This window comes from Chionomys nivalis, chromosome 7 (assembly GCF_950005125.1).
Source record: "Chionomys nivalis chromosome 7, mChiNiv1.1, whole genome shotgun sequence".
Taxonomy (NCBI): domain Eukaryota; kingdom Metazoa; phylum Chordata; class Mammalia; order Rodentia; family Cricetidae; genus Chionomys; species Chionomys nivalis.
The window spans coordinates 48,740,515-48,766,270 of record NC_080092.1 but is presented as its reverse complement, the minus strand read 5'-3'; the positions used below and the strand labels follow the sequence as shown (position 1 = coordinate 48,766,270).

The 25,756-nt window shown below is 44.4% G+C and overlaps 1 protein-coding gene across 1 annotated transcript; it reads right to left on the bottom strand.

Moving 5' to 3' along the window:
- Positions 1-648: 648 nt before the first annotated feature.
- Myh1 (myosin heavy chain 1) lies at positions 649-24,739 on the bottom strand. Its single transcript, XM_057773918.1, has 40 exons — positions 24,711-24,739; positions 24,418-24,450; positions 22,768-23,012; positions 22,532-22,675; positions 22,265-22,421; positions 20,994-21,021; positions 20,121-20,235; positions 19,936-20,028; positions 19,760-19,823; positions 19,032-19,130; positions 18,840-18,943; positions 18,583-18,721; positions 18,258-18,376; positions 18,022-18,171; positions 17,067-17,237; positions 15,625-15,937; positions 15,455-15,531; positions 14,774-14,861; positions 14,570-14,687; positions 14,192-14,315; positions 13,968-14,104; positions 13,615-13,870; positions 11,747-11,989; positions 11,463-11,639; positions 10,524-10,669; positions 10,356-10,446; positions 9,879-10,268; positions 9,230-9,356; positions 7,552-7,670; positions 7,159-7,355; positions 5,872-6,055; positions 5,444-5,609; positions 5,231-5,355; positions 4,490-4,798; positions 4,203-4,406; positions 3,777-3,902; positions 3,520-3,690; positions 2,962-3,066; positions 2,749-2,844; positions 649-909 (listed from the first exon to the last, which is right to left on the bottom strand). The coding sequence occupies exons 3-40, from the start codon at positions 22,969-22,971 to the stop codon at positions 757-759; spliced, it is 5,829 nt and encodes a 1,942-aa protein (XP_057629901.1). The 5' UTR covers positions 22,972-23,012; positions 24,418-24,450; positions 24,711-24,739; the 3' UTR covers positions 649-756.
- Positions 24,740-25,756: the final 1,017 nt, after the last annotated feature.

Here is a 25,756-nt window from a genome sequence, read left to right as displayed (position 1 = left end):
AAAAGTGACATGCAGTATATATGTAGCTGTTAAAAATACAGCATGTATATGCTAATTGACTCAGTGCTATCAAAGACTAGAGAAGGTCTAATATACCTAAGTTTCCAAAGGATGGAAGAAAATGAGAACTATTCATTCTTAATTCCTCCTTGCTATTCTTTAGTGTCATGCTGGGAGCAGGTGCAATAAACAAGTGTCTGAACACCTGTAGATACAAAGGCCTCACATCCCTACATAAAGATGACCATAAAGTGGAGAATATGTTACTTCCAGAAATCCTAACCCTACTTTACTAACCCATGCCATTATTGTGAAGGATTTTCATTTTAAATATTTTTGACAGTAATTAAAGACATTTTTAATTTTTTCTGATTGTATGTGTGTAATTACCATTTTACTCCATCTTTTGAAGCCAGCAGATGGGCCAAGCAGGGCTCCTGTGCGTGCCATGGCATACCTCTAAGCTCCACCCCCTTCCCACAGGCATGTGCAGTATGTACAGGGCTTTTCCTGGTTGCCCTCTGTCGTGTTTAACCTCAGTGACTGTGCACTTTCACATAAATGTAAGCAAATGTTTCTCTTTTTGTCTTCTTCATGTACAGAAAAGACCAACTGACATGCAGACAGAGAACAAAGAGACTCACGAGCTCTTGGCAGATAAATTTTTTATCTCCCAAAATCATCAGTACAAAATAGAGTGACAAAGATCTTCACATTTTGCTCATCTCTTTGGTCACTTTCCTGCATTTGGAGGCATTACTCTTCACTTATGACTTTGGTGTGAACTTCTCGGCTCTTCACCCGCAGCTTGTTGACCTGGGACTCGGCAATGTCAGCCCGCTCCTCAGCCTCCTCCAGCTCATGCTGGAGCTTGCGGAACTTGGCCAGGTTGACGTTGGATTGTTCCTCCTGTGAATGAGAGCGCATTTATGAGGGAAGGAAAAGGTTTGCATTTCTAGTCTCTTGTGTCAGTGTGTCTTGGGTTTATTTTTGCTTAAAACCAATTTTCAAAGAAGACTAAAGAAATGTTTGTTTGTTTTTTTTCTTCTATCAACTCCCCTTATGCTTCTCAAACTCACTGATAAACACAGGTAACGCTGTCTTTGAACTTCTGGAAAAGCTGAAGCTACCATAACTATGCCAGGCTTCCAGGCTTTGTTGTCATTGTTGTTAAGGCTTCTGAGGATGGACCAGAGCCAAACAAGCAATCTCTATGACACCAAACTGAATATAAATTACTGCCACTTGGGTTTTAAATTATCCCCCACTTAATAAAGTTTAGAAATTAAACATGTTTATTATTCTCTAAAATTCGTCTGAGTGGTCTCTGATTATGCTTGTAGATACAGCAATGAATTTGGAAAGGCCAGTTTTAATTTAGTCTCCAGTACCCATTCTCTTTTTAAGCATCTCATTAAGAACCCTCGCAAAATGTGACATTCAAATGTAGAACATTTATGGAGCTTAGAATCACTTTAAATAGGGATCTCGGAAAAACCCCTGCATCTCCCTCTCCTAGAAGAAAGTAGGAGCTGGAGGGAGGGAGAAGCTAAGTGGTTTGCTAAGAGGGGAGTATGTGTGCTAGGTGCACACATGGGCATATCTGTTCCTTCATCTTCCTTTGCTGTCCCTCTCTCCCGCCTTTCTCTTCCTCTCAGAGCTAAGAGGTCAGAGGGTAAACAAAAGCCACCAGTGGACAGAGGGCCTCATGTGCAATGTGTGGCTTCATAGAGCCACAGAGAAGCAAGGGACCCTTGACTCCTTCGGATGAGTCCGAGAAGGGTAAACGCCATGAGCAGAGCTGCTGTCACCTACTGGCTGAAACAGCACTGAGACCTGTGGCCTCCGTTACTATGAGACGTTTGCTGCTCACTGCATCTCTTCACTGCATGTACAGCAACATCTTGCATTTAATGTAACTGATGTAGAATTCCTGTTTCGTTCTCACCTGGATCATCTGGTCCCCTTAGGTTCCCATTTCAGTAATGCTCCCACCACCCACCTGGCCACCCACATCACAACTTGATGAACCTGTTATTCCTGCTTTGCCCCCCTACATGTCCAGGAGAAGCCTGCTGGCAAATCCTACTCTGTCTCCAGAACCAGCTCTGAATCTCATCACTTCTCTTTGTTTTATTCTTGCCATAATGCAAGTCACTGACCCACCTGAAACCCTTCCCATCATGTCTTCCTATACTGACTTGGCTTTCCCACCCATCTTTTCTCTACACTGTAGCAAGGACACTCTTTTAAAAATATAAAGCCGACCACCTTAAGTCTGGATGGGAACACCCCACCCCCGCCTTGTTTCCATGGTCTGGTTGTATTTATTTTAAGATGCAGAATTCTTACTAAGGCCTGGAAGACCTTGTGACCTGCCTTCTGCCTGGTTCTGTAGACCCAGGTGCCCCGTTCTCTTCCTCAATCTTTCTGTTTCTTGAACCAGACTCTTTACATTGCTCCTCCTCTTTTCTAGAATACTATGGGGACTACACTTTGGTTGGTTGAGTTTGATGTTTACAACTGGACTCAGGGCCTCGGAGGTACCAAGTCCATGTTTTACTGCTGAGCCACACCCCCCTCCTCATTCTCCCTAGGACGTTTTTTCTCTGGCTTATAAAGTGGCATCACTTCCTTAGAAGCTTGCTAGGTCATTTCCCTTGGATCCTTTCTTGTTTTTCTCATCTTTCCATTTCAATCCTTTAACTACTTTGGCCTACTGGTGTCTGTCAGGGGTTCAGAACTCACCGCTTCCTCGGCTTGTCTCTTGTAGGCTTTCACCTTTGATTGCAGTTTGTCCACAAGATCCTGGAGCCTGAGAACATTCTTGCGGTCTTCCTCAGTCTGAAAGATGTTAAAGTGTTAAGGTTCTTGAGAGCATCACCTCATTTTCCTGTACCTGCAGTTTTTAATGTCTTGAAGACAGGGGCAGGAACCCAGCGAGGCCCAGCCTTCCCTTACCTGGTAAGTGAGCTCCTTCACTCTTCTCTCGTGTTTGCGCAGACCCTTGATTGCTTCAACATTGCGTTTCTGTTCGTTTTCAACTTCTCCCTCAAGTTCACGGACCTGCACATAAAAGTAGATTTAAATATTTTTAGATGTGTTTATAATAAAAGCTTTTTTTTGGTTTTTCAAGACAGGGTTTCTCTATGGCTTTGGAGCCTGTCCTGGAACTAGCTCTGTAGACCAGGCTGGTCTCGAACTCACAGAGATCCGCCTGTCTCTGCCTCCCGAGTGCTGGGATTAAAGGCGTGCGCCACCATCGCCCGGCCCAAAGGCAGATTTTAAAAAAATGTTTTCTATTATCTAAATGGTTAATGGGTGTCTACTTATTCAAGTAGCCCACTGTTTTATTTGCAGTTACTGATGTCTTAGTCAGAGTGCCCCAACCTAAACTGTCAGGCAAGGGGCTTATCCACCCTTGACCTCAGGATGCCCTACAATGTCTACCAGTCTTAGATATTGAAAGTCACATTTTGGAGTAGAAAGAGAAGAATACATGTTGACGAGGAAACTCACCCTGGCCTCCAGTTTCTGGATCTGCTTCTTGCCACCCTTCAGCGCCAGCTGCTCGGCCTCATCTAGACGGTGCTGTAGGTCCTTCACCGTCTGCTCCATGTTCTTCTTCATCCGCTCCAGGTGGGCGCTGGTGTCCTGCTCCTTCTTCAGCTCCTCCGCCATCATGGCAGCCTGATGGGTGATAAAACGGAGTTGGATAAGGGCTGACAAGGCCAGAAGGATTCAGGTTCGTCACCTCTGTCTTGCCCTCTGCTCACGTCAGTGATGGCTTTCTTGGCCTTCTCTTCTGCGTTGCGGGCTTCCTGGACGATGTCCTCCATCTCGCCCTGGATTTGGGAAATGTCTGTCTCTAGCTTCTTCTTGGTGTTGATGAGACTGGTGTTCTGGTTAAAATACCAAACGCAGAAATGTTAAATATGGAAGGATAAAGTTAGAATACCTGATGTCCAAATGAACTTAGAAACTAATTTTTGAATAGCATCCCTCAGAGGTTTTGTAAATTAACTGAGTTAACAACATATTTTTAAAAGACGGTCAAGAAAATCATAGATAAGATATATGAAAATGTTACTCTTTTCCAGTTAAACATGTTAAACCTAGTTTTTCATAAAACATTTTTAAATAAATTTCTGAATAGTGCTAAGATATGAGCAAGAATTCCCCCTTCACACTTGTATACCCACCTGGGTGTGGAGGAGCTGCACGCGCTCACTGGCATCCAGCAGCTCCTGTTCTGCAATCTTCCTGCTCCTCTCTGTCTGCTCCAGCGTGGCCCGCAGTTCCTCGATCTCAGCCTGTAGCAGGTTGGCTCTGCGCTCAACCATGGCCAGCTGCTCCTTCAGGTCCTCCTGGCCCCGGAGAGCATCATCCAGGTGCAACTGGGTGTCCTGTGCAATAAACAATCAATGAGACACCGTGTCCTCAGGCCAAGTCATCCCCTCGTCTGTCACCATCTCTTGGTGCCACCAACCTTAAGGATGCCTTGTGTGTTCCTGTAGTTTCTCAGTGCCTCAGCAGCCATGCGGTTGGAGTGGTTCAGCTGGATTTCCATCTCATTGAGGTCTCCCTCCATCTTCTTCTTGATCCTGATGGCATCATTCCTGCTCCTGATCTCCGCGTCCAGAGTGCTCTGCATGGACTCCACGACTCTAATGTGGTTTCTCTTCAGCTGGTCGATCTCCTCATCCTTCTCGGCAATCTTCCTGTCGATCTCAGACTTGACTTGGTTCAGCTCCAGCTGGATGCGTAGGATCTTTCCCTCTTCGTGCTCCAGAGATGCCTTAAGGACAGAGAGAGGCGACATCAGCAGGAGAATGGAAGTGTGCAGTGTCTCAGGAAAGTTAAACTAAGCTTCCTCACTAGTTCCTGTCTGTGTGCTACTATCATAATCCTATATACATCTTACACATCTTTGCTTCGTTGCTATGGAAACCTTTGATGTATGTGGTCGTTGTTTTTTTAGACTCCTATCTCCCTAGCCAGATGATTCCCCTTAAGGGAGAACCCTTCACTTATTCATCTTTGTTTGTTGTCTGTTTATACCATAGGTCTTTGTGTGTACTCATGGTGCTTATATTCATGTTCATTCTTTATCTTCATCCTCAGCGGAGAGAATAAAGAATAATCTTTCATTTCTTGATTCACAAGTTCTTGCAACCATAGAGTCTAACCCCTCTTATAATTGTTGTAAAATGCACAATAGAATGTCTACCTCTGCTTCCTCTAAAGCGGCCTGAAGTTCAGATTTTTCCTGCTCAATTTGCTTCTTTATTTTTTCCAGTTCATGGATGCGTTTCCCTCCTTCTGCAATCTGTTCAGTGAGATCCGAAATCTCCTCTGTCAGGGAAAAAAGCATATAGAAATATATAGAGACTGGAAGCATTCCTTCAAGCCTCTTGTTAAAGAAAACGAGATATGCACTCACGCTGCAAATTCTTATTTTCCCGTTTCAAGGTTTCGAGATGGTCTAAGGATTCCTCATAAGCATTCTTCACTTTGAACAGCTCTGTGCTGAGAGAGCGGGACTCCTTTTGAGAGGCTTCAAGCTCAGCGTGGGTTTCCTCATACTTCTGTTTCCATTCTGCCAGAATCTGAAAAGCAAGGGATGAGAAAACACGCAGCAGATAAAGTTTGATGGGGTAGAAGGTAGAAGGCATGCGTTCTAGAAACTTAGTTTGATCCAAGTGATCCTGGATTGAAAAATAATTATGAAAGAAAAGAGCTAGCAAAGCTCACGGGTATTTTCTCGCACAATCTCTGCCAATGGACAAGGACAAACTGAGCTGAAGACGGCACTCAAGTGTCTTGGAAGGCTGATCACATTAAAGACTGTAGAAGGATTGGGAAGCAGACCTTGTCAAAGTTTCGCTGCTTCTTGTCCAGGGCAGCACAGGCTGCATTGGTCCTCTCCACATCAATCATGAGGTCCTCCACCTCGTTCTGCAGCCTCTGCTTCGTCTTCTCTAGGGAAGCACACTTGGCGTTCACGGCTTCCACGTGCTCCTCAGCATCCTGCAGACGCTGAGCCAGTTTCTTCCTGGGAAGTGAAGATGGGTAATAGATGGGAGTGGTTCAAAACAGCAGCAAGTGAGTGTTTTCACGGCCAGACGTCCTCAGTCGGTGAAGCTTGCCCTGACCAGCGGAGTCCATGGGCACTCACTGCTGCTCTCCTGCCACCAGCTGCTAAGTACGACCAAATTTCATCAGCGTTACACTTTGTGGAGCCTGAGCCAAGACTTCACACATCTTCCTTCATTTGGAGAACTTAGAATCTACCTGGGATTGCTGTCGGCTATGTCTGTGTCTCCACTGAGTTTTAATGCTCAGAGGGTAGAGCCTGCATCTTGCTAGTCTTTGTGTTCTCCTAGGCCAGCACACATGTTAAGTACTCGACTGTTGGCTATGTTCAATTCAAATGTAACACCCTTGATTTGGTCTACATAATTGTATCTCTTCTTTTTTGGTCAGCTTCTTGCTGATCCATCAATTAAAAATCTTTTCCAAAAATCAATATAATTGTAGCTGTGAGAGTTTATTTCAAAGTCACCATTACATTAATTTCATCAGTATATAGACTGTACACTATTCAGAGAATGGACATGTGATGGCATCTTAAACTGACTGTTGAGTTAGATTCTTTCCTACCTAGGTTCTTTCTCACAGAAATTCAGCCTTGAATGTTTAAATTGCATTGACTGCTTATTCCTTTATAAAACAGTACGCTTTCTCCCTTATTGCAGCATCTCTGTGCCCCACATTTGGTCTTAACCACAGATTTCTACTTCTTCCTATATCGTATTCTTGCATGTAGAGAGAAAGAGCTACAATCAATCTGGATTATTTTTCTCTTTGCACCCATACCTCTAGGTGAATTATTCCATTAGTAGTTGAGAGAGAAAGGAGAAGCACACTAGGGTATATAATTACCTGGATATGTTATTATAATAATTCTATCTGCACCAGTGTAGACAGAATGAGGTCAAAAGTTCCCCCTTTGAAAAATTACTGTTCAGCTTCCTCTTGCCTTGCACCTTTTCTCCTTCTGCCATTCTTTCCCTGGACTCCCTAAGAGCTTGTATTTCTTGTTTGGATTGTTGTTCATAGGTAAATGCTGCCATGTTAGCCAAGTCAAGCACGTACTTGGCCTCCTCCAGCTCCTCCGTGCGCTGGATGGCGTCTGTCTCGTATTTTGTCCTCCACTGGGCCACCTCGCTGTTGGCCTTGGACATGGCCCTCTGCAGCTCAGCCTTGGCCTCCTGCTCCTCTTCATATTGTTCCCGCAGCAGGTCACAGTCGTGGCGGGAAGACTGAAGAGCGTGAGCCAGGGCACTCTTGGCCTGAAAAGTAAGAGGTCAGTGATTTTATTCTTTTGTGTTCAAACTAGTGTTTATTCTCTAAGCTCTTAAAGGCCATCAGCAAGAAGGAAAACACGTGCACGCACACACACACTGTAAAAGCACATGTAAAAACACAAACAACCAAAGAACTACAAGAACAATGATAGCCATGACAACGAGGATCCATCTGGCTCACCTTTATCTCCTCTTCCAGCTGCCTCTTCAGCTCCTCAATCTGTTGTGTGAACGCCTGTTTGCCCCTGGAGAGCTGGGACACTAGTGAGTCCTTTTCATCTAGCTGGCGTGAATATTCGCCTGGAAAGACCAAGGTCCAGAAAACTCAGCCTGGCTCTAGACATTAGAGCTCTAAAATAAAAACTGGAGTGGAGAAAGGGCGTGGAGTCTCAAACCAGGTGACAGGTGTAGGTTTTCTGAAAGCCCCGACATCCACGTCACTACTGATGAGTGAATCTATGTCAAATGAGAATATGGGGAACTTTGAGCCAAACTCTCAGTTTATGACAATCAATCAAGAAGGCTTTAGGAGATGTTTAAGATCTGATCACAGTTGAAAGAGGTGAAGGCACATGTAGGAAAAATTTGCACAGTGAACATTCACGGCCCCCAGATGCTTTCTGGCTAAGGAGACATGGTGTTGGAAAGTCACCTGAAACAATTAAGTGCATAGGGAGGGAGGGTGGGTCTGAGGAATGGGAATCGTCAAATAGTTGACCTTGTAAGCAGAACGGATGCGCAGAAGAAACTCTGAGAAGTATGTTCAAGTTACAAACAAGCAAGCGTCGTTCTGTCCCCAAACAAGTTGGTTCTGAACAACAAACAACTTTCAAACTGAGTAGGGAGGGAAGCCTGTCAGTGCCCACTGTGAAAATTAGTCACTTGCAAGTCTTTCCTGTCTTGAAGTTTATTAAGAAGCATTCACTCTTTAAGGTCATTCCACTGGTAAGAATGAAAATGTGCGCTGAAGAGGGAAAATTCCAGGGAGCATCCTAACCTGAGACTCGCTTTTGTTTTACACCGAACATCCTGCCCCCTTAATAACAATAATAGTCTTTGAGTCTCACGAGAGACACAGTGTTAGAATGATGTCGCAAGAGTGGTTCCCTGACCCTGTGGCTGCCTGTTACTTTGACAGCCCATGTGACCCATGAAACAACTTCCAACCTGTTAGCCCTTATAGAGGAAGATAAAATTCCAGTAGGAAGTTGGTCAAATCGGTAAGCGGTATGCATGCAGAGATTTCTTGATCTGGCTGGTTCTCTTCTGCTCCTGATTGGCTTCCCCACTAAACTATGTTCATCCCCAGAAATTCATACTTGGACAAAATACCCCATCATTTCCATGATGTGTCATTTTCAGATTGGGACTAACACTATGCAGGTGAATGAGAAAAATTAGTAACAGTCAGCTTGTGACAGAAATTTTGAAAAGCGAGGAGTTACTGTGGGGATACACTTTGCATTTGATTAAGTCTGTTCTTTTTATTTTGAGATCAGGTTTTGATATGTAGCCTAGTCTAGCCTGGAGCTCACAGTGTATGCCAGACTGGCCTTAAACTGAGCATCTTTCTACTTCAACTCCCTGGGGACACAACTATGAGCACATGCCAAAATGCCCAACTCATATTTGATAACTTTTTGATTACCGCCAGAAGCAAAAGCAACCGTACTAACCAGTCTACCTATATACCCACCTATCTACTGAACTACCTTTCTTCTGTAAAAGAGCAAGCTTACTCTACTGATTAATAAAAAGATGCCTCCAAGGAACGTAATATAGGACCTCAAATAATTCAGTATACTGTTCAGCAAATTGAAAATGCAAGGTAAGTTTGTGGTTCCAGGGAAAGAGCCTACCTGACTCGGTCTGCAGGCGTCCTCTCTGGGCCGTCAGCTCGTTGATCAGCCGCTGCTGTTCCTCTTCCTTGGTCTTCAGCTCACTGACTTGGTCTTCCAGTGTGCGGCACATCTTTTCAAGGTTGCCCTGCATTCAGAGAGTTGGGGGAGGCACTCAGGCAAGTCCTCACACCAAAGGAAAGCTTGAGTGATTCAGGCATCGCTGTTGATTTGAGAATAAACTGGCATGCAGTGAAGTAATAATGAGCCTCAGGTACCATGGGAAGGATAACAAGACAATGACCTGAACACACTGCTGCTACATTGTTCTGTGAACCCAGTGCCTGCTCTACATTCTTAGCTGTGGTGTAAGATAATGATGCCTGATTAAGCTCATTGCATGATTGTGAGAAGCAATTTTTGTTTGAACCTAAAGTAAAAATGAAAAATGACTGACATAAAGCATTTCAAAACCTCAGAATGTATAACTGGATAGTTTTTTTTTTTTCTGAAAAAGCTCTGATTTTGCTTTATTATTTGGGTACAGGTATTTTCATTTAGGGTGAGCATACCAGGCTTATTTCCCAGTTTCCTAGTCCCAACTTGTGATTACCTCATTCTGTCAGGTCACACCTATCCTACAGAATGGACGTTTATAGCAGGTTCGTACCTTGGATTTGGAAATAACCTCCATGTTACTAGCGAGGTCGTCGATCTCCATCTTCATCTCGCTCTTCTCCTTCTCCAGCTTCTGCTTGACCCGCTGCAGGTTGTCGATCTGCTCTCCAAGCTCTGCCACGCTGTCCGCGTGCTTCTTCCTCAGGGTGGCCGCTGTGGCTTCATGCTGCAGGGTGGCCTCCTCCAGGTCCCTGCGCATCTTCTGGAACTCAGCCTCTCTCTTCTTGTTCATCTCGATCTGGGCAGAAGTGGCTCCGCCAGCTTCTTCCAGCCTCTCGCTGATCTCCTCCAGTTCCCGGGAGAGGTCAGAGCGCTGCTTCTCTGCTTTGGCCCTGGAGGCCCTCTCTGCCTCGATTTCCTCCTCCAGCTCCTCGATGCGGGCCTGGGGGTGGCAGGAAGTACAGACTCAGCTTCTTGGGTCAGTCATGTTTTTCCTGATGAGTTAGACTGATGAAAGCCATTGACTTACCTGCAGCTCCTTGATCTTCTTCTGCAGCTGCATGCCAAGGGCCTGCTCATCTTCAATCTTGCTCTGCAGATTGCTCATCTCAAACTCTTTCCTACAGGGAAAGCCCTTGTGTCAGCCACAGAGCCATAATAGTCATTTCCCCCTGGGACATTTATCTTTCTTGCTTACTTTTTAAGTTTTTCATCAAGCTGCTGCTTGTCGTTTTCTACATCCATTGTGGATTCTTGGGCCAATTTGAGGTCTCCCTCTAGCTTCCTCTTTGCCCTTTCAAGGTCCATCCGGATTTTCTTTTCTTGTTCCAGAGAGCCTTCAAGCTAAAAGTTAACAATTCGTGAATGTGGTTCCTAGAACGGAGCAATGTTTGCCCCAGGTTAAACTTGGTGACATTAATTCCTAGCCTATCAGATGGTCTCTGGCAGTTTGGGGATTTAGGAAAATCTTCCTCATCAGTACTGTCGTTGTTCTGTGTGCTTAGACTTAAGAGTCAGTGTTTAAAAGGTGAGATATACTAATGTGTGCCGTGACTACTAGTAACACATCATGGTTCCTATATCTCCCACTGAATCCATTGTGAGCAGAATTTCCCACACATGACGGGCAGCCAGGGGATGTTTCCACACCATCACCTTGGCTACTGTGCTCTGTATTCACACATTTCCAATAGGTTCCCTGTTAAATATCAGGTCAACATGTACAACCAGCTTATCATCCATACCTGTATGCAGTATGGATACAGAGTATCCATACCCCTCTGAGCATGAGGCCTGTGGACACTTTGCTGTGCTTTCTGCCTAAACATGGACCTTCTCCTTTGTGTTCTTGATGCCACAAGGATTCCTAGCTCAGCTAAAGAGTGTGGTGTTCATCAATGTCTTGATGAACAAATCCTCAGTGCCTTTGGTTCTTCTCACTAATAGCATCTGCTATTCCCAGTCACTTGTCTTTATTGATTATCCTGTGTGTGCATTTTGGCCTCCATACCAACCATTATGTTCTGAAGTTCTCGTGTGGGGATAAACTTTGTTAATGCTCATACATCATGAGGAGACAAGCTCATGCTTGCTTAATTTAAAAACTTTTAACACGTGTGTATGGTATTAGACTCACATCATCCACTTGCTGTTCAAGCTTGATTTTGGCTTTGGTCAGGGTGTTGACTTTGTCCTCCTCTGCCTGCAGGTCATCCAGGGTCTGCTGGTGGGCCTCTTGGAGGGCCTTCTTCTCCTTGGTCAGCTTGGCGATGGTTTCGTCCAGACCCGCCATCTCCTCCGTGAGGTTTTTCACCTTAGGAAGCAAACGTGCTTTGCATTACATGTTATATTTGAACATATTTGTTCTATATTTTACTTCATAATTTAAGAGTCATAACTTTCCAGGAATCTGTCTCACACCTTGTTCTCTGTGGCGTGCTTCTCCTTCTCCACCTTGGCCAGGGTCAGCTCAAGGTCGTCGATGTCTTTCTTCAGCTCTGAGCACTCGTCCTCCAGCTTCCTCTTCTTAGCCGTCAGCTCGGCGTTGATCTCCTCCTCATCCTCGGCTCTCTCTGTCACCTCTTTGATTTTGGCCTCCAGCTGGATTTTGGTTTTGATCAGCTGGTCGCATCTTTCCTCTGCATCAGCCAAGCTGTCTGCTTCCTGAGGGGAAGATAATAGACATTTTTAGGTTTAAGTTCCCTGGACCTTTTAGATTTTATTAATATTTTGAAAGCAAGCAAGAAAGGCATCAGCTTTCTTTTAATTAATTTTCTAGCACTGAGCACTGACTATGAACTTGAATATTAACAAAGAAATGTAAGACATAGTTCCTGGCCCTGGTGAAATTCTGATACCATTGTTTTGCTATAACATATGTTTAATGCATAAACATAAAATTTCAAATTGGTGTGCTTTGTTTAATGCACATTAAAATAAAGAACTGAGAATCAAGATCTTTTTAGGAGGACAGTGGACATCAAAAAATGACTTAGAAGGAAAGAGTGTCCTCCAATGACAATGGAGCTTGTATTTTTTAAAATGGATGGAAGACACGCCTTCAACCCCAGAACTCAGCAGATAGAGACCGGTGGATCTTTGTGAATTAGAGGCCAGCCTGGTCTACAAAAGCTAGTTCTAGGACAGCCAGTGCTGTTACACAGAGAAACCCTGTCTCAAAAAGCCAAAAATAAACTAAAATAAAATAAAATGGCTAGAATAACCAAGAAGAATGGGTCATTGGGACAGGTGGTACTTGGAGAAGTATTAACCTTGTTTTTCATAAGAAAAGATAGGATTTGGAATATAAACTCTGTATCTGAATGGATGTATCTCTAGGTTCTGAAATTCATGCAACGGTTACTAAGTGGTTAGTAGATGGAATGCTGCTAATATAAATACATACATACATACATATATATATATATAAACATATATTACATATATTTAGCATAGTACAGTGGGAAGAAGCTTAGGCACCCTCTCCAATAATCTCTATTCTTGATGGTGGATGAACGACTCCTCATTTATCTATACAAACCACAGGAGAGATACAACCTTGATGCTTGTGATTCATTTCTGTTATGTATTCAGAATACATAGACCCAGTGGGACTGATTGTTTTTCTTCTGAATTCAGAAAACTAAAAAGCGACCTTTTCATGTTTCTGTGTTTGATTATGACAGTAGCTTGGAGGAGATAGAAATAGATTAGAAGGTAGCCCCTGGTCACATGTTATTCTTCAAGTCTCTGGATATTTATTGGGTCATCAGAGGGAGACTATCAACACAATATCTCATAGTGTGCATAGAAATGAACACTATCTATAGAAAGCCTTGCAAACTCTAATTCTTTCTGGTAGTCTAAAATTTCTAAAAGAAAATTGTGTAGGAAGTATTTAGAAGTGTAGGTTTAAAATTTGGACTATTAGTTTGGGGTTGATACATTATTATTGCAAGCTCTTCTCCCTATTCACTATTAATATTCTTTTGACATTTGTCAATAGGTAGAATTGTGGGAAAGCAAATATCCCCTTACTTCCCATCCTCAGTCTGCTAGAAAAATCACTTAAAAGAAAGGAAAACTGTTTTGTTTTTCCTTCTGAGCAACTGAGTATCCTACTGCACTGATTTGCAGTAATGTTGTGTGTGGAATGTTCTAGAACACTTTAAGGAGTTGTCGATTTAAAAGACCAGCCACCAGTCACTTGATTGTGTGGAATTCTGGGCGTTGTCTTGCTCATCACTGCGCAGAGATTTTAGCATCAGGGCGGGCTTCGAAAGACTCACAGCCTGAACTTGGAGCTGCAGGTCATTTTTCTCTTGCATCAGAGCTACCATCTTCTCTTCCAGTTCTTTCCTTTTGGCCTCTGCCTTGGCAAGGTTTTCTTTAGCTTTTTCAAATTCTTCCTTCATGTTGGCCATCTCCTTCTCTGTCTCCGCACTCTTCAGGAGAGGTTTGATCTTGAAATACAGCTTCATCCAGGGCCAGTGCTTCACATTCATGAAGGCGCGGACGTTGTACTGGATGCAGAAGATGGACTCCCTGTGATGGGAACAGAAACGTTCAAAGTTGAATTCTAATGGGAATCAGAACGAAAGGGACTAAAACAATGACCTTCATATGTTTTCTGTATACACACCTTCTCTCCACCATCTTCTGGTACTCCACTCTTGCCAAGTACCCTCTGCACATGGCCTGGGTGCGGGTAATCAGCTGGGCCAACTTCTCATCTCTCATCTCCTCTAGGAGCCCCAGAAGACCAGCTTTGAAGAAGACCTGTATGCAAGCAATGTTGCAGATCAGAAACTTCACACCGAGTTCAAAGGGACAGGAAGACATGAGGCTGGATTTAGGGAGGATTACCTTGGTGTGACCAAACTTATACTGAGTGTGGTCAATGTCGATGGAGCCAAGGAGCTTCTCAGAAGCCTTCTTGCTATCGATGAATTGTCCCTCAGGGATGGCGCTTGCATTTAACACCTTGTATCTGTTTAAACCAACCAAATAAATGATATAGTTGTTGACACCCAAGAAAACTCCCTACCTTAGAAACACTGTTGCTGTTGGGTATTCTAACAGAAAAATAAAGAAACCATATTGCCCTTAATCTATTCTTTGTATAGTCAAAGGACATCACAGTGTGTCCCTAAGTCACTTGAATGTGTTACTTTCCTATTTGTTAAAAGAAAAAAGCAATAGAAAAAAAACCTTTAAACAATTCACAGTGAAAAAATACCCAACCTCTGCTTGAAGTCTGCATAGAGGATCCTGCTGGGGAAGCCCTTCCGGCAGATGCGGATGCCTTCCAGCACACCATTACACCTCAGCTGGTGCAGGACCAGTTCGTGCTCCATGGCCCCTGGAAAAAGCCACATGTATTTCATGGTCTAGTCTCTAAAGCAAACACACTGGGACTTGTCTGGGTAGGTACCGGAAGTATCTTACCAGGAGTCTTAGTTTCATTAGGGATGATGCACCGCACAAAGTGGGGGTGGGTGCTCCTCAGGTTGGTCATCAGCTTGTTCAGATTCTCCTGTGGAGTCATAGAATATATCTTATTTACTATGTGCTGTTTCAGATGCTCATATTTACAGACATAATGACCATGGGCCACCACTTTGGTCCAGTTCTACTGAATAGTATCCAGGTTTGAATTTTCCAGAGTCATGTCTGGGGTCTCTAAGTTCTTTGACATGCTCTCCTGGGATACATTTCATACACCATGTTTGTACACCAGGAGCCTGTTTCCCTATTAGCTGTTGAACTGGCTGCTCAGTGTTGGTGAATTTCCTGGCATATTGTATATTTTTATCATGGCACTGTAAACATACAAAGGTGCTAGATCCATACATGGAACAGTGTTACATCCTGCATGGAAGATGTACAGAGATTTTTGGTCTGGTTTTGCTCCTAATCCAATTTGCCTCCAAATTTCTCACTTTACTTTTACAAGCCACCACAAGGCTGTGTCACCCTACTCACTCCCTGGGAAGTGTGCACTCAATGCCTCCCCACCCCGCCTACGTCAGCCACATTATGAAACAGTATCTACTCCCCCACCCTTCCGTCTACAGCAGCGTAAAATCTAACAGCCTAAGCCATTCAGAGAGAAAATGAAGTTTTTACCCTGAAGAGGGCTGACACGGTCTGGAAAGAAGAACCCTTCTTCTTGGCCCCTTTCTTTCCACCGCCACCACCGGACTCTGAGGGGGCAAGGAGCACAATTGATCAGTCAGAAGCCGGGCTTCTCTGCTTAGAATTTCCACATTAAATAAAGATAGTTGGCTGATGACTACCTGCTTCAGCTGCTGCTGCTGCCCCAGAGAAGAGGTAAGCCAGAGTTTTCATTGAAGACTTCTGGTAGAGCCCCACCACAGTCTCATTCAGGGGGTCCTTGTTCTTGTCCAGCCAGCCGGCGATGTTGTAGTCCACGGTGCCCGCATAGTGCACCAGCGAGAAGTGGGCTTCCACCTTGCCTTTGGCAGGCTTGGGCTTCTGGAAGTTGTTGGACTTTCCAAGATGCTGTTCATACAGCTTGTTCTTGAAGGAGGTGTCTGTTGCCTTGGGGAACATGCACTCCTCTTCCAGGATGGAGAAGATGCCCATTGGCTAGAAGAATAAATACAGAAATAAATGCCACATGAAATCTCCTCACAAAAGTGACAGGCGACTTGAATGGCTGAATTCAGTCTTTAGTTCCACAGAGCTAATGAAAACTCATTTGTTTGGCGGAGGTCACTGACTTAATGAGGCTCTTAGCTATGACAAATAATGGCTATACTTCTCTGGACTTTATGCCTTTACCCCAAAAGTCTTGGAGCAGAACTTTTCAAAGTGTGGCTTTGTAACTAGGTGCACTAGAGTTACTTGCTAAGAGTGAAGACACCACAACTCATTCAGCATCTGCTGTAAAGTACTCATGGGGGTGAGAGCAGGGGACACTGTTTTAAGGGCTTGAGGTGAGTCTGGCATAGCTAGAGTTTGGAAACCTCAGTGGACAGCATCAGAAATTTGCATTTCAGAGGTCAATAATAGTGAATCTAAGGATGCCAGAGAAGTAAATAAAAATACTTTAATACGTACTAAACTTTTATACTTAAGGATATCTTTCAGTGTTAAGGCTTTGATTGTAAGCTCTGGGTAGGCATAAAACTGTGGACCCTGTAGAACATAGTCTGTCTCAAAAGAGGGGACAGAAAGAATGGGGGAGCCTGAAGCTGGGGGATGGGTGTTGTGGAGCACTGTCTTCTGGAACTGACAGAGCTGGCCACTGTCCTCATGAGCTCAGCAGCTGTGGCTACCTGCATGGGATGAGGGCTGCTCATCTTTCACCTAGGAATGGGAGGTCTCCCTAGGCCCTGCCCTGCCCTGAGGAGCTGCAACTGGAGAAGGAGGGGCTCTCTTCTGTGGTGACGCCAGTGGTAAGTTGCCCATGATTTGGTGGCCATCTCCTCCCCCCCATGCTCAATGGATCCAAAAAAAAAAAAAAAAAGTAGGAGATTGACTTGTTGAGGAGGAGTCCAGAGCTGGTGTGCATGTTGGGGAGGGGAGCAATATGTGTCTGTAAAGTTGTCAGAGAATGGACATTTTTTAAAAGAAAACGTTTTGTCTCATTTTTTACCAGCATACTTCCCTCATTTCATTCATAAGTAGTAATCTCTGGCCACCACACACACCAAGATTTTACTGTTTTTCGTTTCCACACCACACAGCTGTGATCTGGAAAGAGCGCACGAACCTTCTCAATGAGCTCGATGCAGGCGGCCAGGTCCATCCCGAAGTCGATGAACTCCCACTCGATGCCTTCCTTCTTGTACTCCTCCTGCTCCAGCACGAACATGTGGTGGTTGAAGAACTGCTGCAGTTTCTCGTTGGTGAAGTTGATGCACAGCTGCTCCAGGCTGTTGAACTAAGCAAGTGGAGAAGCAAAGGAGCTGTTGGTTTCTAATGCAAGCCTCTCCAGGCTCTCCTCAGCTGGGCAGGCTAACTGCTCTCTGAGGAGGATGGGATTTTTGTCCCATTTGTAGCAAACACCCCTTACTCAAATTTCATCATCTTATCAATACACTCATAGAAAAAAGTTCTCAAATATGATTTCAGAAGGAGACCAGTTACAAATACAATGGTAGGCTAGAGAGCCAGTTACTTTGACTGACTGGATTGCAGAGCACTCTTTCTTAGGCAGAAATATCTGAGTTTATTCTGTCGCTTCCATTCACCCTACCTTGTCATTGCAGAAGTTACCCTAGTGTCAAGACATATTTTGTCTCCCTAAATAAGCAGACAGGAATCTCAAAGCCTGTGTTCATTTGCCATCGCCTTTCCTGGTGCCAGTTTGATGCTATTGTTGATCAATCATCTCTATCATTTATTGATCACTGATTGTAAATTGGGGATTATACTCGGGGCTTTAAGTACACCTGTCTTCTGACAGAAAGCTCCACAGGAGGGTGTTACACAGATAGGTCCTCAGTGAGACTGTGCAATGACCAGGCACACGCTAGTCCTGCTACCACACAGTGAGGCAATGACTCAGCTGGAGTTTGACTCCAAAGTTCACACCCTTCCCCAGATTTCAAGTCCTCTTGCATGAATCAGTTTATAATGTGGTCATTTGTCCTAGGCATTCCCTTGGTGACTACAGGAGAAGACTTGCAAACTTTTCTGCTGTTACAAGGTTTCTGCCAACTCACATCAAAGATCTCAAAGCCAGCAATGTCCAAGACCCCGATGAAGTACTGCCTGGGCTGCTTGGTGTCCAGCTGCTGGTTGATGCGGGTGACCATCCACAGGAACATCTTCTCATAGACGGCTTTGGCCAGGGCACCCACTGAGTTGTACACCTTTAGAGACAGAGTAGTTCTCGTTGGCATCATTAATGATCAAGGGGGTCTTGGGGGGGTGTGCTTCACAGAGGGCGTGCATTCACCTGCTGCACAGTCTGGCCCTTGGTGACGTACTCATTGCCGACCTTCACCCTGGGGTAGCACAGGGCTTTGAGCAGGTCAGCAGAGTTCAGGTTCTGGAGATAGGCAGCCTTGTCAGCAACTGCAGAAATATAATTCAGGGTCCCAACATTACCTTCTCTGGGCCCCATAATACACAATGTCCGAGTGTTGAGTAGATTACTTTGTACACTCTATGTGGGGATAAATTTGTGTGTGCCCACTAGAAGCTCAGTTACAAGGGAGACATGAGTTTGGACTATATTTCCTCTGTAAACCCATAGAGAGAGTTTAGTTTGGTTTTGGTACCTTCGGTGCCATCTGGCTCAGCTTGCTCCTCTCGTTGCTTCTGCTTGAACTTCATGTTCCCATAATGCATCACGGCCCCTGTGAGCTTATAGATGGAGACTCTTTCATCAGAAGTGAAGCCCAGAATGTCAATGGCACTCTAAGAGGAGCCAAGAGAGGACAAATGTAAGGGCAGAAGACACTACTTACTTGGCAGAATTTGTAGTTTATCCTAACTAGGCTATTGCTGCTATGTTCATACATGATATGTGACTTACATCTGTGGCCATCAACTCTTCTTGGTCATCAATGCTGGGCACTGTGATCTCCCCCTGACTGACAAAGGCGTAGTCGTATGGGTTGGTGGTGATCAGGAGCATTTCTGGGTACGCAGGATTCAGGGTACATGTTTAGTATTAGAAAATGTTAATAAAAACACTAACTTCTGTTTATGAATTTAAGGTTCTTACCAATTAGATCTGGCTTCTTGTTAGACATGATCTGATAGAAGATATGGTAGCTCCTTTCAGCTTTTAGCTGGAAAGTGACTCTAGACTTCTCCAGAAGATCTGTCATGGAGAATCAACACAGATAAGAAGGGGGTTATCAAGTGTCTTAGGGTGGTTGTAGAACCTGAGGCCATCAGCTAAGTCTTAGGACCCCTGGAGATTATAGCTAGGTGGTCATGAGGTCCCTCATGTTACATCTCTATAAACACTGAGTTTTCTTTCAACCCCTCTAGAATGAAGGTAAAATGTACTTGCCTAAAGGAATGCTCACTTCTCATAGAGAAGAACCTTGACATTTGGAATATGATTTAATACTGGCATTCTACTATAGGAGCTACTAAGGAAAATAGTCAGTGAGGCTCAGGAATGGAAGAGTCACATACATTCAACCCATGGGCAACTCAAACACCCCTGGGTTACTTTGTTCTTTGAGTATTTTGAAAGTGTTCTGAGCCAGGGTATTTCAAACGAGTCCAAGAAGGCCTGACAGTTCCTACAGACTCATTCGTTAGCTCATGCCTGGGTGGGTAAAGGCACACTGCGGGCTTTGCCCAAGGCTGGCACTCACTGCAAGCCTATTTGGCAGCGGAGGTGTTTTCTGGGCTCCTTGCTAAGCAGGAGCTGCAGAGTGTCCCTCCAATTCCTCATTTGTTATTCTTGGATTCTGGTTAGAAGGTCCAGTTACTCACATGTTTCAATATCAGCAGAAGCCAGTTTCCCTGTGGTGCCGAAGTGGATCCTGATGAATTTACCCTTGGAAGGGAAAGAGAGGATGTTAGCATCAAAGACTGATGCACTAAAGAGGACTGGACGCAGTGCTTCCGATACGGTTTCTTCTGAAGTCAGAGAAGACTAAGAGACTCACAAAGCGGGAAGAGTTGTCGTTCCTCACGGTCTTGGCATTGCCAAAGGCCTCCAGCAGGGGGTTGGCGCTAATGATTTGATCTTCCAGGGTCCCCTGCAAGGGAAAGATCAGTTCTCACATCTTAGGGCTTTCTTGCCTGAGACAGACAAAAGAGCCTGGACTCTGACTGTGACAGTCAGACCCACCTGCATTTTGCCAGAAGTCGCTTCCTCCTTCTTCTTCTCCCCAGTGACTGCAATTGTTGCAAAGTACTGGATGACACGCTTCGTGTTCACAGTCTTCCCGGCCCCGGATTCTCCACTGTTTAATAAAGACCAATACATGGAAAATTAAGCTTTGTGGCCGATGAAACTATGCCTGCCGACAGTATTTGCTCCCTCATGTGTCTGACTTTTCATCTCTGTCATAGTCCTCCAGGTTAGGTCTTTTCTTCCTACAAATAACTCATATTGCTTCCCTTAGCTTACACTGACAAAAAGGGAAATTCATTTATTATTCATTTATTTGTTCATTCACTTAAAATGTTCCAGGTTCTTTGCGAGGTGCTGAGACCTGTTCTTGAAGAGTCCACCCAGCAGCCCCTCAACAGCCATGCAGCAAACTGAGGGATGAATAAGAAGCCCCAGTAATGTGTGTTTTCCTTGGCTGCCTGAGACTGGAGATCGGGCTCCAGTTAGATCTCACAGGTGTTGGAAGTTCCCTAGGGGGGGCGCCTCAAATAACATGGCTGGGGCTCACCCCCAAAAGCTGTACCTTCTTTAGGCTGTATGCTGCTCTCTGAACTGGACTGAGCTCTGGCCAAGCTCCAAGAGGAAATCTGGCATTCCCTACATCTGGGATTGCCACATGACACAAGGTTATACCAGCCAGCAAGATAAATTGCAACGCTGCTGTTTTACATCTGGACTCAATCTGCTTTCTAGGGTGACTCTGAAACAGTGCTAGTTCCTCACTGATTGTGTCATTTCCTTTAGTATTCACTAATTTTCTCTTTAGATTTTCTTATTTTCCCAGTGAGGAAAAAAAAAACCAGAAAGTTTCAGAATAGAAATACATACGTGATCAAAATAGACTGATTCTCCCGATCTAGAAGAAAAACAGTATGTAGTCAGCCATACATGAGTCACATAAATTTTTCGTGAGTCTCAAAGTGTCACATTTTTCATGGAAGCTTTTTTTTTTCTGTATTGTATTATTGGGATTGTATTATTGGGATTGACTCTCTGGTCTTTGAAGTCAAGAAAGAAACCCATAAGAGGCTGTCATAGCTACATCACGGCAGGAAGAGCTCCCTATTGGCTTCATATAAAAGATAACAAGCTCCAAAGTCAGACTCATGCCTCCACCCCCGTCTGTAGATTTCAGCAGCACACTTCCCACTGATAAACAGCCACTTCTAGAAATGTATGTTGTGTCCTGGTTTTACAAGTTAGAATGGTGCTAATCAGCCAAGGTTAAGATTTCATTTCTAAATGGGTGAATTAACCTCACAAAGAAAAAATTTCTTGTCCTGTGGGCTCAGACTGCAACCCTCTGATTGGCCTTTCTCAAATTGTTAAGGAATGATCATGTAGACATCTCAAAGTGATTCTCAAAGGGAAATCCTTTGTGGGGTGAATACCTCTAGTTGTAAAACTTCTAGGTACTCCAAACACCATCTTTACTAAGAAGAAGCCACCAACAAGAACACACTCAAATGACTTTAAAAATGACAGTTCTTGGGCTGGAGAGATGGCTCAGCGGTTAAGAGCACTAACTGCTCTTCTCAAGGACCCGGGTTCAATTCCCAGCACCCACATGGCAGCTCACAACTGTCTGAAAATCCAGTTCCAGGGGATCTGACACCTTCACACCAATGCACATAAAATAAAGTTAAATAAACCATAAAAAAAAATTAAAAAAAAAAATGACAGTTCTTTCAAAAGTGTCCAGTACAAGCAGCAAGAAACTGAGGCCATGAGGGAATGGGTGACTTGGTTTGCACTTCTCCTCAAGCAACGTTTTCCTCAGGTATCTTTTTCTCATTAATTGAACACAAAATAAAGCAGACGTTCCCAAGTAAGGAGACTGTAAGACCCCGAGTGGCCTGAGGAAGATGCAAGATCTGCTGGGGTCATGGAGGGAGAGGGAGAAGCAACTGAGCTGAGCTTAGCTCTTGGCTGACAGTGTCTACCCTTCTCTGCTTTCGAGAACCCCTTCCTTGAGCAATGAGAATGTCATGAACAATCACGAACAACTGATTCTTTCCAAAGGTCCTTCGGGCTCTAATATCGTTGGACTATAGCATTTCAAATCACAAATGGATATGAAAGCCACGTGAACCACTCACCTGTCAGCATGAACTGGTAGGCGTTGTCAGAGATGGAGAAGATGTGGGGCGGTGCCTCCTGGCGCTTTTTGCCTCGGTAGGCCGCCACCACCTCTGCGTTGTACACCGGCAGCCACTTGTAGGGGTTGACAGTGACGCAGAACAGGCCCGAGTAGGTCTGCATCAGAAAGAGGGACATAATTACTGGATGGGACATTCATTAGCTACTGTTTTTCTTGAAAACCATACTAATTACTCTCTGGAGCGAAAGGCCGTGAGAGAACTCACGTAGATCATCCAGGCTGCATAACGCTCTTTGAGGTTGTACAGCACGGCGGGCTCGTGCAGGTGGGTCATCATGGCCATGTCCTCGATCTTGTCGTACTTGGGAGGGTTCATGGGGAAGACTTGATCATCTTTTACTGTTACAGTCTGTCCATAAATAAGAGATGTTAGGTTAGGAACTAAGTGTCAATCAAACTAGCCCAGCGTGTGGTGTCCCCAGCTCCAGATGTTTTACTCACAGCTCCTGCTTCGGTCTTAGCTGTCACCTTGCCCCCTTCCCTGCTCTGCACCGTTGCTTTCACAAAAGACTCCTTAGGGTCCACCACGAACACGGATGACTTGGCATCGAAAGGCTTGTTCTGAGCCTCGATTCGCTCCTTTTCAGACTTTCGGAGGTAAGGAGCAGCCTCCCCGAAAACGGCCATCTCGGCGTCCGAACTCATGGCTGCGGGCTATTGGTGGGCAGCCCAGTGAGAGAACCTTCCTGGAAGAGGGACAAATGGTATAAATTTAAAAACCGGGCTATTAGAATCACATGCATTTTTTTTTTTTTTTTTTTTTTTTTTATTCCCTGACAGTTGGGTGAATGCATTGCTCCAGATCTAACCACCTCCCTGGCTACCACGTGGTTGAAATGTCAGGCTCCCTGGTCCTTGCCAGTGCTGACAAGTACTTAATCACGCAGTTAGAGGTGGTTGGTTGCTGCTCGCCTACTGTGAGAGATGGCAGGGCTGTTTCCTGCGTCTACTTTGTTATGTATATTAACCTTTAGAAGCTGCCTACCATTGGCACCTACAAAACACCAAGTAAAGAAGATGCTAAAATGTTCTCTGGCTGCTTGCTTGTACTTTCTTTCTTCCCCTCTGGAATTTCAGCACCTTGCAGCAGGGAGTCCTCCTCTTTCTGGCACCCTTCACACCTCTGCGAACACATGCTGGATGCTGAGAAGGGCTCCGAGCTGGCTGCCTTGGCAAAATCGGGATCTGTGGCTAAAGTTTTAGGAACTCCCTTGTATGTGGAGAGTCTTGGTTTTTATTTCCCTTACAGACTCAGCCATGACAAACATTACACACTAGAAGAGAAAGTAGAGATGTGAAGAGCCTGCTTTGACATCGTTTATGTCAAAACCCACATTTCCTTGCAGGCCTTTAATCCTATCCCAGTATCAGAATTTTGACTATGCTTTCTCGCTCTTTTATTAATATTCCTTTAGATGTTTCTCCCAACTTTTTACTTTCAAACCTCCTTCTTGCCATTCATGGACCCTGCCAACAGTCTTCATATAGAATCTGTATTCTAAGTTCAAAACACACCTTTCCTGGGAAAGCTCCTTGGGCTAAACTCTTCTCCATTTCTCCACTTAAGCCTCAATAACTGGTATAGCAAAATTAAAGTGCTTTGTCTCGCTGAAGCCTTTTTCTCATCACTTCCATTTTACTTGACAGGTCATGAGGCATTACGCAGACTTATGCTTTGGTGAGGCAAGGGTTGAGATGTCCTACCTATCCATCTAAACACCATCTCACAGTTCTTATTTAATGAGTGCTAAAAGCTGGAACGTAGGATGCTTACACTTCTCCTTTGAAATGAGTAGACTGTGGTGCACCGCATGCTGTCATCACTTACAAGACAAACTACAGAACTGGACAGAGAAAAACCTCATGCACAAAACTCCCAAGACTCTGAGGAAGCCACTCAGACACTGCAAAGGGTCTGGATTAATGAGACCTCGTTTCCTAAACCCCCTCAGAGATTTTCAGTAGAAAGCATGGTCAGCCATGACATTGAAATGCTTTTCATTCTTCAACCCCAAGAGACACTTTCCAAATGCTAAAGAAGATTCCTTGCGTTCCAAAAGGAATTAAAAGAAAAAAATAAAATTGCCTTACCTTGAGTGATGCAACCTCGACAGTAGGTCAGGACTGTAAATAAAAAAATAAATAAATGAATAAATGCCTTCTGAGTAAATGCTAGTGACTCCCAATCAGAGCACAGTTCTTATGTGAGGAACCCAGGAAATGACTGGGAAGACCACAACATCTAATTACAATTGCTACGGAGTAAGTTGGTGCTTCTCTGGAAGGCCTGCCAGGGGCAGCGGGAGCCAGGATGTGTGGCATGCACGCTAGCAGCCAGGCATCCCTTCCCGTCCACACAGAGCCCTGTCCTCACACACTCTTACCTTGAGGCTTTATGAGGAAAGACAAGTCATTCTCATACCAAGGGTACTTTTATAGGATCAAATATGGAAAACACGTAACCTCCTCCTCTTTCTTAAAACATATTTGGCAAAACGTGTTTTTGGCAATGAAGGTCTCCAAGCCTAATTCCCTTCATATTAAAGATGTTTGGATATAATTAGAAAGATTTCCTCTCACATTGGGTTAAGTATATGAACCAATCTCCTATAAATAATTTGAGTCGTTGGTGATAGGAAAATGATCCGTCCTTGGAATAATGTAAGGTGTTGTTTTAAAGACTGCTGAGTTCTGGAATCCCTGGACTTTGTTGCCTGGAGCTCTTGTGTTTCACTGAGTGCCCTGTGGGAAGGCTCTCAGCTGCCCGCACAATTGCAATACTATACCACAGAGGAAACTTTCTGCAGCTTACCGAGTGTCGCTGAAACACTGCTGCTTCCTTTGAAGAAGACAGGATTTTTTTGTTTGTTTGTTTATTTGTTTTACAATCCATTGTCCTTTTTGAAGGATGCTTCAAAGCTTAATTTCAAAATCTGGTTGATGAAGAACAGCCAAAGAGACAGCTGCTTTTGTTTCCCTGCGGTCAGCTACCTCTGACTCATTGTCAATCATCCCCTTCCCACTCGAGAGAGACCGATCCCCAGTCTGCCGCGTAGCCACACACCCATTCTCTCATTAAGAAAAGAGAAATCAAGTTGCCTGTGAAACCCTGCTTCCTCTATGAAGTGGATGTATGTGAGGAAATATTAAAAACCAGAAATGTTTGACGACATATGCCAACGAGTTTGCCTTCCCCAGCAGCCACCTTGGTGCATCTTTACAAACAACACCTGAACATTGTTCCCTTTTGTAACGCTTGTTTGCTTTGTTGTCTGAGTATCCTTGCATCTCTCTCATAGCTAACATTGCGTGACTGATACCAAGCCCCCAGGGTCTTGTTTGGCACCCAGCTCTATTCCACTGATGAGGTAAAACAAGCTGCCACGTGAAAGTAGATACCTAGAGATGCAGGTTGTGGTGATCATATGAT

What these genes read in the sequence shown, in the direction of transcription:
- Myh1 (XM_057773918.1), bottom strand. Translation starts at nt 22,971, where the DNA reads ATGAGTTCGGACGCCGAGATGGCCGTTTTCGGGGAGGCTGCTCCTTAC. An exon ending in CAGAAGATGGTGGAGAGAAG is followed by an intron (nt 13,871 to 13,967) that starts GTGTGTATACAG and finishes TTCCCATCACAG; the next exon opens with GGAGTCCATCTTCTGCATCC. An exon ending in AGGTTATTTCCAAATCCAAG is followed by an intron (nt 9,357 to 9,878) that starts GTACGAACCTGC and finishes CTCTGAATGCAG; the next exon opens with GGCAACCTTGAAAAGATGTG.